This window comes from Gavialis gangeticus, unplaced genomic scaffold (genome assembly GCF_001723915.1).
Source record: "Gavialis gangeticus isolate Ggan-Ray unplaced genomic scaffold, GavGan_comp1, whole genome shotgun sequence".
Classification (NCBI taxonomy): domain Eukaryota; kingdom Metazoa; phylum Chordata; order Crocodylia; family Gavialidae; genus Gavialis; species Gavialis gangeticus.
In genome coordinates this window covers 8,095,964-8,107,130 of record NW_017729029.1, presented here as the reverse complement: position 1 = coordinate 8,107,130, position 11,167 = coordinate 8,095,964, and the positions used below count along the sequence as shown (strand labels likewise).

Sequence of the window (11,167 nt, the reverse complement as noted above, 5' to 3'; positions counted from 1 at the left end):
CTCTTTGCTATGTCCTACAGAACTCCCTCCATAGATCCAATGCTTTTCCTGTTGCCCATATTTCCTGTTCTCCATCCTGTTCTGGTGGTCTTTTTCCTTCCACTTCCATCTCCTTCATGAGCATAGATCCCAAAGTGAGTGGCAGATCATGAGGCCACCTAAACAGCCGCCTCCATCTCTCTCTCCTGGTTTTCAAACCTTGCTTTTGTTCATGATAAAAATGTTCCCAAACCAAGAGAAGTGTAAAATCTTCTACCCTGCTTTTATTACCCCACCAGCTGCTGCTTTTCTCTAGGGGTAAGCCCACAGCACAGACTTCAGTAAGGCATATAGATAGGGGGTGCACTCATGCACTTGCACCCCACTCTGATTCCTGGTCCATCCAAAGTTTAAAACCAACTGCCTGGCAGTGGCAGCAGCATTTCTAGTCAATCAGTGCTGAGGGAGTCACTTGGCTTCATGGCTCATTGCAATCTACCTAATCCCTTCTAAACTCTTCACTTCACAGGTGTTAATGATCCTCTCTTCTTTTTCAGCATCTTGATGTTCCACTAATCAAGCTATCCTTAGTTCTGCAATTATGTTGTGTATTCACTGCTTCTGGTGATGAAGCTTCTATTTCACAGCCCTGCAGATAGTTTTTAACTCATTCCAAAGAAGTTATATTTTTCGTTCCAAACTTAAACTGAATAATACAGCCCTAGGCTCCTGGCATATTAGTAAAACTTCAAGTGTACTTTGTAACTAGAGAAAAATATGTGTTGTTTTATATAGAATGGTGCACCTCACCATCTGCACTCCCTTTTCAAAATTCTAGATCTGCCCTGCATACAGAGATACTTGAACTGGCTTTACCTGAGAAGCAGAATAAATTAGCCTGTACAGAACTCCAGGCTGTTGCAGTGAGGCTGCTGCAAACACCCCAGCTCATTCATTTAGATGTAGCTCAATATCTCCATACTATACTACACTACTTGCAATGTAGACATCACTCATTCCTCACTGCTGGCATTGACTCCTTGGAAAGTCTCACTGACTGGTACTAAACAGGACACTATGGCCATGTCCAGATGTGCATGGGCATGTGCTTACAGCAGCACAAATAGTAGCGGCACAAATTTGTGCTGCTACTTTGTGTTGCAGTGCATGCCCCTGCACCTGCTCCACCATGAGGGACAAACTGTCCCGCTTTGGGCAAACTGCCCTTTCCCTGTTCCTCTTGGCTTCCAGAGTGCTGGAGCAGCCAGGGTGCAAATAAAAAAACAGAGACGCTCTGGCCAGCAGCCAGAGCATCTCCCTGGACAACCAAGCCTCTGTTTGTTCTGGCACACGGTACTGTAGTATGTGCTGCTTTTTTCTCAGCCTTTTTTTTTGCTACCGGGAAACCCCAGTAGAAAAGTTTTCCCCTGCACTTCACAGTTGCAGTGTGGGGCATGTTTTAACATTCCAGGCACGCAGTTTGTGGTGCTGCAAAGAGGTTTGCAGAGCCACAAACCACACATGCCTGCATGGCTGGATATGGCCCATGAATCCACCAGAGAGAGACTTTGCAGAGCAATTAAATTGCCCTTTCCTCACTGGAAGAAAGTAACCCTGCAAATTTGGGCTAGGATCCAGCCTAGGATGAAACAATATAGAGAGCAATATCTCCACCTGTCCTAGCTGATAATGGGTTCCCTGGGTAGAATATGGAGTGTCTGGAAGACAGTTTGTAAAACCCAAAACAGAGTAAACACACTGAATAAATTTCCACCAGATAGGGCGCCTTCAGGGTAGAGGTGGGGTACGCTGAAAGCACTGATGGAGCAGTGTTACAAAATCAAAGACTGAAGAAGCCAACACTGCGGAGACTGTTGCACTGAATCACGTGTACTTACAGGCATGGGAGCTCAAAGCAGTTTTGCATGCACAAAGGTTGTATGAAATACCCACATGCCAAGAGGCTAGACCCACATTCATTTTGTTAGAATGTGTAGAATGGGCAGAAAGATGTATGGCTTGAATTTTGGTGACCATGAAAAATGGGCCCTGGGCCTTGGCCACTGAGAAAAAGAAGTTCTGGTTTGGATTCCTGTTTTCCACGATGTGAAATCTGCATTCCTCACAAAGGGTAAAAGCATGTCTGCTCTGTGGCTTGGCTTAGGAGATTTCTTCCCTTCATTCTTAAGGCAGTACTCAGCCTTTAAGTAACTCCACCAACACTCAGTTTGTGTTTGAAGGAGACATCACATGCATGGTGGGAAATTAAAGAGTTTTCAGGCAGACAGAGAGTGACCATCTCACCCACAAGTCTCAAACAGTCTTACTCCACTCAGTACAAGCTCAAGGAGGATATCAGATTTTTACCATGTGTGTAGTCTGAAAGCAAGAAGGGATCTGAGGTGTCATGGCCCACCTCCTCCATCAGCTGCTTTGGCACTGAAATGGAAAAGGAGACAGTACTGAAAGAGCAGTTTGGTCACAACCTATAGAAAAGGTGTGACAGCCAGGGGCTGTCAGGAGATAGGAGGGCTGCAAGATATCCTAGGTGGGCACTTGGGAAACATGAAGGTATAGCTGGACAGTGGTTAAGGTATCTTGATATGGACTTTTGCCCCAGCTGACACAGCTGTGAGTCAGTACCAGGTTATCAGGCTGAGGGTGTCAAAGATGTTACAGACACCAGCATGTCAAACTGCACTAGCCTGTTGAGTTACTAGGCTTGAGATAGGGCACTACACTCAGAGCATGACTGAGAATGCCATTGCCCGAATTTAAAAACACAACAGAGCTCTTACCACAAGTGTAGGAGACCCGCAGCTGTTTCTTCATGCCAGGGAAGCAGGGATCCCCAAAGGTGGCCGTGTCAGCTAAGACCGTGCAGTTCTCCTTCTTGTGACACTTCCTGGAGACTCTCCTCAGGGCATCAGGAGCTAAACACTCTGCAAATGCAATGAGCAATTGTCAAACTGATATTACCCAACAGCTAAGAATAAAGCAGGATGGCATTTAGAATTGTATCTCCTCCAAAGGAGGTTTTCAAGAAGAGGCAGAAAAGGGATATATCTGCAGCAGTGTAAAAACAGCAAATCCTGCAATCTGTGCAGGGGTTGAACTAGGTGCCCACTGAGATTCAAACCCTGAGAGTTTGTGATTTCCTGATTTGGATAAAAAAACCCTGTAGCCCAGTGCCATGACATGGCCTTTAATGTCCTGTTACAATGCCATGGAAAGCATTCATGAATGAGCATATATGGGTCACCTTGTCAGGACTGCATACATATCTCACTGCTCATTAAGCAGGGAGCTGGTTAAGGATGATCGATGCATCTAATGTGTCTGGGGTGCTGATTGTGTACATACACTTCCATGATTAGGTACATACACTTAGAGCAATAGCCTGGTGGAGCATGGCTCCAGGATCTGCTGTGAGGGGTCAGGCTGAATGTGAATACAATCTTGTGTCTAGGTGAAAAGTACCCACCCATATCAGTGTAATGCCTCGGCTATAAGCATGGAAATGAAAGATTTCCCACATAGCATTGTCCTGCCTCTAGACTGCATAAGGTCTTTGGCAGTATCCCAACTCATTTGTGAACACTTCTGTCTATGAAGGGGTCTCAGCCAGATTTCCAGTTTGTACCTTCCCAACATACCTATGTGGGGGCCAGTCCTGCTTGCACCATCACACTCCGGCTTCCCCCGCAGTAATCGCCCATAACTTGCAGAGTAAATTGCTAGGAGGGACTTAGTCCTACACTGCAACCTCAGCTTGTCATTCTCACACACTGTCTTAATGCGGTGGTTAGCTGGGAAACGACATGACAGAACATGCTATTGCATCATTAACAGTTAAGTCTTTTCATCTATGAAGGAATAAAGTGCCTTGTATTGGAGCCTTGAAGAAGTGGGAGCTTCCAGTCCTTTCCAAAGTCTGTGCAGTTTAAAACCCAACTGTAGCATTAATAGTGGAATTAAATAGTAGCATTATAACATTGCTTTTGCTTTCTTCTTTCCAGCTGGGTGACAAATGTATTAGCTATTTGGTACTATTTCCATATAGCAGTAGAAAAGTACTTTTTATCCTACGGATTCTTTGACTATTTGTTGAGCTGTATGACTTAGGTCACACTTTTTCTTTTTAGCTTCTTAATAGGGACCATTTTTGCCTGTGCAAATGTACAGTACCTAGCACACAAAGGCATGCTGCAATATTAATAAAAATAATTCCCATCTCTCCAGTAACAGGATGATCCATCTAGGTCACCAGTGAAGTTCATTGGCAATGCACCAACAAACACAACAAATCCCCTTTATATCCTGATACATCAATAGCCTATGGACAACCACACAGTGCTGAGCAAACCAGCATTTTAAATCCATTTGCAAAGCTTACCTGGTCTACACTTGTATGAAGCTATCAGGTACTTGTGTGTCCCAGGACATGGGTCTTGCCCAAACACTTGGCTGTGCACAGAGAACTGACACCATCTCTCATCCTGGCATTCATCCAACAATTTCTGTGGGAAGAGAGAAGCCAAATATACATTTAACATGAGAAATCCTGATGTCATGTCCCTCTACCCTAGAGCACCTCCATATACTGACACCAGGCCATGGAGGAGCGATCCAGGTGATGGATCACACTCCCAAACCTTTATAACAAGTAAAACATCTGGGCATTTGACATCAGCAATAACGTTCTGCTGTACCCAGGAACGACCCTTTCTTCCAAAACAACTAAACAGAAATTTACCCTTTACCAGACTTTATTTAGCCAAAGGAAAAAAGTTATAATAGAAAAGTATGGAGCCCATGAGTTTCAAAACCTTCAGTGATTTATCCTCCTTTCTCTATGTCTTCCATGTGCTGTGTGGTGCCTGCCACATTGGGAATAAGCCAATCTGACTGTTCTCTTTCATTGCATGACAAAGGACGCATCTCTCTGTTATCCCTATGCATCAGGCATTGCTCTTTGATGTTCACAGCCTTCCCCTATCTGTATCTCAATTCCTTCATCTTAGTCAAATCAAACATATTTCCTTCAATTAGTGCATGTCCCCCGCCCCCCATATCTAATACACAATGCAGAACTGAACATAATATTCCTCCCATCGCCATATTGGACATATGTAGAATGGGAACTATCCTGCATCACTCCAGTGTTACATGATGTCTTGGCTTAAGCAGCCTAACCCTGTCCTTGTCTATGGAAGACACATTGTACTGCAAACTCATGGCTAAATTATTTGTTCCCGGCATGTTTCTATCAGCTACACTAGCCCCAGTGGAAAGATTCAAGTCACTGGAAACACCAGTGCTGCCAACTTGTACAGCTTTATCAGAAGTCCTGTGATATTTGTAATTTTTCTTAACATTCTGGCTCATGGAGTAAAGTGGTTACAAGAGAATCACAGTTTGTATTTAGAAACAAAAGTAAGTTTTTTTATCCTCATGGTTGTGGAGAAGAAAAGGGAACAGAAAGAACTGAACATGTTCATGTTCAAGGCCAGAGTCAGAGTTGCAGGACCCCCACCCCACAATTCTGTTTTGTCTGCAAATCTAAGACAAGGGTCTTTCCCCACTATGCCAAGTGGGTGGGTGGGGGGTGGGGTTCTTAGATTCAAGTAAGTAGGGTATTATCTTTATGGTACCTTTTGGTGTGCTAAGATCTCATTTTATTGAGAACTAATTCTTTCTAGACTTTACTTTCCTACTGACTGTCTGTCCTGCAAGATATGCTTCCATAGGTGCATTCATCTGCATTAGTCTAAATTTAATCTGAGTTTTTTTTCTGCCTATACTTTATCAGTCCCTGTTCTTTTGTATTATTTCCCTTTCCTCACTCATGTTCACAAGTCCTCTCAGTTTAATACTTGGCAATTCCATTAACCATGCTATTTATTCCTCAGATCAGCTTTTCTCAATCTTTTTAAGGTAGCCACCCCTTATTTGAAATGAAACATTTTTGCAAAATGCCATATGTGTACTATAAAAGTAAATATATCGAACAGTGATCATGCTCAGGAACATCTATAGCTGATGTGTGTTTTAGAGATTGACAAAGAATCCTTGTGATCAGGAATTAAGTATTGCCTTTGCCTTAGATTTTAATCCAATTTTCAATACCTGGTTTCATGCCTTTCTGGTAGTTGAGACCCACTGGGTCAAAAAAACCTTTAGGTCTTCAGCAATCAATTAAGTGGATTGAAATTCTGTGCATTGCAGCTTGACAGTACCCTTCTGAGACTTTTGTAATCCATGTTATAACGTTTTCACCTTAGATCCTAGGTCCCAAAGCATCAGCTCTCAAGGCAATAGCTGGCCCACCCCCTCGACAATCCACCATCTTTCTCCCCCCGCCAGGCAAACCTTGGCTGACCGCCTGACAGCTCCAGGGGCAGCCTGTGTGTGAAGCAGGTCTGTGGCATCAGGAGGCTGAAAAGGAAGAGCAAGGTGCATGTCCTGAGGGTTCTGGGGGCCCCGGTGTGCACAGGTGGTGGCTGGCTGGGAAGCGGAGCAGAGGTGGACTCCACGGGCCATGTCCTATGTGACAGCGTGGTCACAGGGAAGGGGGCGCTGTAGCTGCTATGTGTGACAGACAAACATGCATTGTGCAGGTGGGTGTGGTGGTGGCAGTGGATGCGGGAATGCAAGTGCCCACAGTGGGTGGCTGCTGTGAGCCAGCTAGCTGGGGGCCATGGGCACAAAGGGCTTATCTTGCACAGACAGTCTGGCTGCCAAGGTGCCCACTTGCAGCCACAGCAGCATTGCATCTGTGCTGCTGCCCAGCCAGCCGCCACCCATTCATGCTGAGGCCCCTGGGACCCTCGGGGCATGCACCTTGCTCTTCCTCTTCAGCTTCTTAATGCCATGGAGCTGCTTCATGCACAGGCTGCCCCATGCCATCTCCCCCACCAGGTGCAGGGCTCGCTTCTACTCTCTGCCACTCTCGAGTAGCTGCAGCCACACCCACCCCCACCCCCAGCCAGGCACAAACATAAATTCCCCCCTCACACCTGGCTGGATGAGTAGGCGGACCCAGCTCTTCCCCCAGTTGGGGTTTGCCCTGGGGGGGCAGTCCCTCCCAGGCTGTTGTCCCACCCCCGTGCCCCACTTTCTGCTTGAGTGGAGAGCAGGGGGCATGGCCACACCCTGGCCCAGGGCCAGCAAACCGAGCCAGGGAAGGGGGTTTAAACCCCCTCCCTGGCCCCAGACGACAGCCAGTTTTTGCCTGGGGGGTGCAGTCTCTCCTAGGCTTTCACCCCACTACTCCATGCCCTGCCTCATGCCCCTGTCCCTTCCAGTGGGGAAAAGTCTGGCAGGAACTGACCCCCCAGGCAGACCCAGTTGCAGTCCCCAGCCTGGTTTCCCACTCCCACCCCCACCCCCTTGTCAGCCAGCCCTCACTGCTGTGGCTAGAGAGCAAAGGGGCAGGGCCAGCCCTGCTCTCTGGAGCAAACAGCATGACCCATCTCAGGGCCACAAAGCATCCTGGGATTCTGGGGGACTGTGATTTAATTTGAACCAGGAAGGCGTCTGGGACAGAAGTTTCATAAACTAGTTTGACTTAAATCAATTAAGTCTGATACTACATTCAACCAGGTTTATCTTAAACCAGTTTCATCCATTTTTAAATTGGTTCACGTGCACTAAACTTCTGTTCTGTTACAGGTTTAAACCAGTTTCTTATCACTTAAACACATTTATGTGTAACTTCTGTCCCTAGCCTTACAGATTGCCAGCTTATTTTCCTCTCTTGCATGATGCTGCTGCAGGAACAGCTGCAACAGCAGGAGCATGTAGCTGCCTTTTAATAGCAGAAATGGGTGAGTGTTATAATGCGCTTCCCACAGGCCTAGGTCATTCACAGCAAGCATTACTTGCAATGGCCACTAGAGGGCACCAATTGGCTTCATAGTGATATAATTCAACTATTGGGGGGGGGAGTTGGCTGCTGCTAGGTCACGCAACCCCCTGAGCTGTGGGGGACCCCAGTGCTTTCCTTTGCAGTAGCAGGGCCCCCTAGGTGGCACCCACACACTGGCACCCAGCCCAGGCAGTCCCGGGGGGTGGCCAGCCATGCAGCTCAGGGGCTGTGCGACCTGGTGGCAGCCCATGCAGGCAGGCAGGTTCCACTGAAGAAAAAAAAATGGCAAGGAGCCTGATCTTTTCTTTGCCCCTCCCTGGAGCCTGCTTGCCTGCCTGAGCTGTGCAGAGGCCTGGTCCTTTCCTCCACAGGTGTGGCATCCCCCAGGGCTGCCTAGGCTGGGTGCCAGTGAGCAGGTGCCACCTGGGGGGTGCTGCCACCACCGCAGAGGGAACGACCCCACTGCAGCTGTGGAGGGAAGCACTGGGCCCCCATGCCGCTCAGGGACAGCTCAGCCTGCCAGGCAGCTTGCTCTCTGCCCCCTCTCCCCCTCCCGGCCCCCCTTGCTGCCAGAGAGGCTGGTAAGGATCGGGCCCCCACCCCTTTGTACACATCACAGGGGTTTAGTTCAGTTTAATTCTCCCTAAATTGAAATGGTGGGAACTGAGTTTTTAAAAACCCACTGTTTCAGTTTAGGGAGAACTAAACCAAATGAAACCCCCTGTGGCAAACACAGCAGCCATTATATCCAGAAGCTCAGCAGAAAAGCTCTGCCTTTCAGCTTTGGTTTGTCTACTGACAAGGGAACGTGTACCACAGTTGTCAAAAATGCCCTGGGTTCTTTAACTTCTTCAAGGTAGCCTCAAGATTCAAACGTAGCCAGCCTCAGAGAATTGTCTTATCATACAGCACCTCTGTAAAAATACACTGTGGTGCCTTGAACACAAACTCTTTTTGATGCCTTCTGTCTCCAGTGGCCCTGGCAAGAGGCTACATAACAGACACAGCAACACAGAAAAGTATTACAACATACAACCCCCACAAGGCTTCACTGCATGAGTGCATGAGCGCCCATGTTTTGTAGACTGAACTGGATGACCTAGCAGTACTCTTTACCAAAGCCTTATGGCTATTCCAAAAAAGCAGCCAGACAGGGAGATAAAGGATGCTTATAAGAAGGGATAAGATGTAATGGTAGAACAGCATATGAAACCTTTGCCCACAACCATGGATACAAACCTAGATAAATGAAAAGACAGAGCTTGAGAAATACTGGTTTGGTTAGAGGTGGGCATGTGTGTGGCTGGTATGAAAATAAGCCATGTACTCCAAAGAAACCCAAAAGGACGGCTTCGTGTTTATCACTATTTCCAGGCTGCTAAGAGGTCAAAAGATAGGAAAGGAGAAAGAGCTCTTCCGAAAGCTCAAGTATCTTTTATTCTTTACACCTCATCCTAGCAGGATTTTATCTGAATGGCCATGACAGAATGTCATGTTAGAGCTGTGACAGACCATTTTGTTGCTTCTAATTAGATCTTCTGATTTAATTTTTGGTCATTAGATAACTGTACCACAACTTCTACTTTGCCTCTTTCTTGTCCTTTCTGGGTGAACCTCTCAGCTGAAAGGCTTTGTGTCTTCACATTTTTCTGTAACAAATTTCATGACTCTCCCTAGTCTTAGACCAAGCCCTTAGCTACAGTGCTCTGTTTATCAATCATATGTACTCACTGGCTGAGTGTTGAGGCAATTCATTCTTCCCTTCAGGAGTCTGTGACCAGTGGGGAATATAGTGACCAGCTTTTTTCATCAAAGGATGTTTTGTTTTATCAGGAAAAAGAGAGCATTAGAAAGAAGGCTTTTAAAATACCAAATGGCCTATATGCTTGTCTCACTTTTCTGAAAGATTACCATCCCCTGGTGGCAGCACAGGTAGTCCACACTTCTTCAGATACCTTCAGGGACTCCTTGGGAGCAGGCAGAAGAGCAGCTCCTGACTGTAACTGAGAACACTTTGCAGGAAGCGTTCTCAGTTGCAGCAATCCCCCGCACCAAGCAGAAGTTTGTGGCTGGTTTCAGGAGGAAGGGGAGTCTAGCTGCTGGCTTGAGCCTGCAGCTGGTTTCTCCTGGCCTCTGCTCCCTGCCAGCCTGCCCAGTTTTCAGAATGGGAGGGGGAAAGGGAGCAGATGGAGCTCATTCATGGGGTTCCCCAGTTGGTACTGGAGGGTAGGGGTTGTGGATTGGAGCCCTTCCCACCATGGGGGGCTCCAGTACTCCTGCACCTCCAGCCCAAACTGTCTTCGCTTCCTTTGCCCCTTCCCATCCTGCAAACAGCTCAGACGCTGGCAGGCAGGTAGACACAAGTTACAGAAGACACTATGGGCACTTGTCCATGTGATGGGGGTGTTATTCCTCAGGGTTTAATTCTATGCCTCCTACACTGAAAGAATGGGTTTCATTTTTTTCTGCCATGGTGTACACATAAGCACTCATACATTACTGCAGGGGCTGTGGCATAACAATCTACCCTGCTGACCTCTTGATACTAAATTACAGCAGGGGGCACCAATAGCTGACAGCATGCTGATGATGTGCAGATCACCGAAAGTGGTGCTGTTTAATTAATTTAGGTAATTTAATTAAGTGTCATTTAATTACTGTAATTAGTTCTGTTATTTTAAAACATATTTTACACCTATTTTTACCAATAGATTTTTAAAATTTATTCTTTTATTTTTTTCATTCCTATCTTTATTCGTATCTATTTTTATTCTCACCTTAATTTTCATTTTACTAAGTCATCAAGTAAACTTTATTTTGTGTATAAATCCACTGGGTGGTTTTTTTATTTCACTCCAACAGGGCATTGACATCTGGCTGGATGCCCATCATGATTGAGTTTGGGGCGGAGGGGAGGTCTGAACCAAGGCAGCCCCTGTGTACAGTGGCCAGCCACACAACAGTGCCAGGCTGTGCTTGGGATGGCTGGCAGGAGCGAGGTTTTTGGGAGTAGGGTGCAGGGGTGAGACGAGCATGTAGGCCATTTGTGATTTTAGAAGTAGGGTGCAGGGGTGTCCCTGCTGCTGCCCCTCACTCCCAGGCTATACTGGTACCCCTCAGTCCCAACCCACAGTTCCCCAGGCCATGCTGGTGCCCCTCACTCAGGATCTGCAGCCCCCTGGCACTGCCAGTGCCCATCCCCCCCCATCCACAGCCTCTCAGCCCGCCAGTGCCCCTCACCCCCCGACAGCCTACTGCTCCCCCATGCTCCCCCCCCCCAATCCACAGCACCCTGGTCTGGTCAGCCCTGCTGGAGGG

General features: G+C 47.1%; 1 protein-coding gene across 1 annotated transcript in view; it reads right to left on the bottom strand.

Annotated features, from left to right (window-relative positions):
* LOC109300508 (protein eva-1 homolog C-like) overlaps positions 1-11,167 on the bottom strand; it is a 53,098-nt gene that overhangs the window by 8,528 nt on the left and 33,403 nt on the right. The window contains exons 3-6 of the mRNA XM_019521169.1: positions 4,376-4,499; positions 3,636-3,788; positions 2,778-2,921; positions 2,347-2,418 (exon numbers count right to left, since the gene is read on the bottom strand). Coding sequence (XP_019376714.1) covers positions 2,347-2,418; positions 2,778-2,921; positions 3,636-3,788; positions 4,376-4,499 — 493 coding nt within the window. The remainder of the gene's footprint in view (positions 1-2,346; positions 2,419-2,777; positions 2,922-3,635; positions 3,789-4,375; positions 4,500-11,167) is intronic.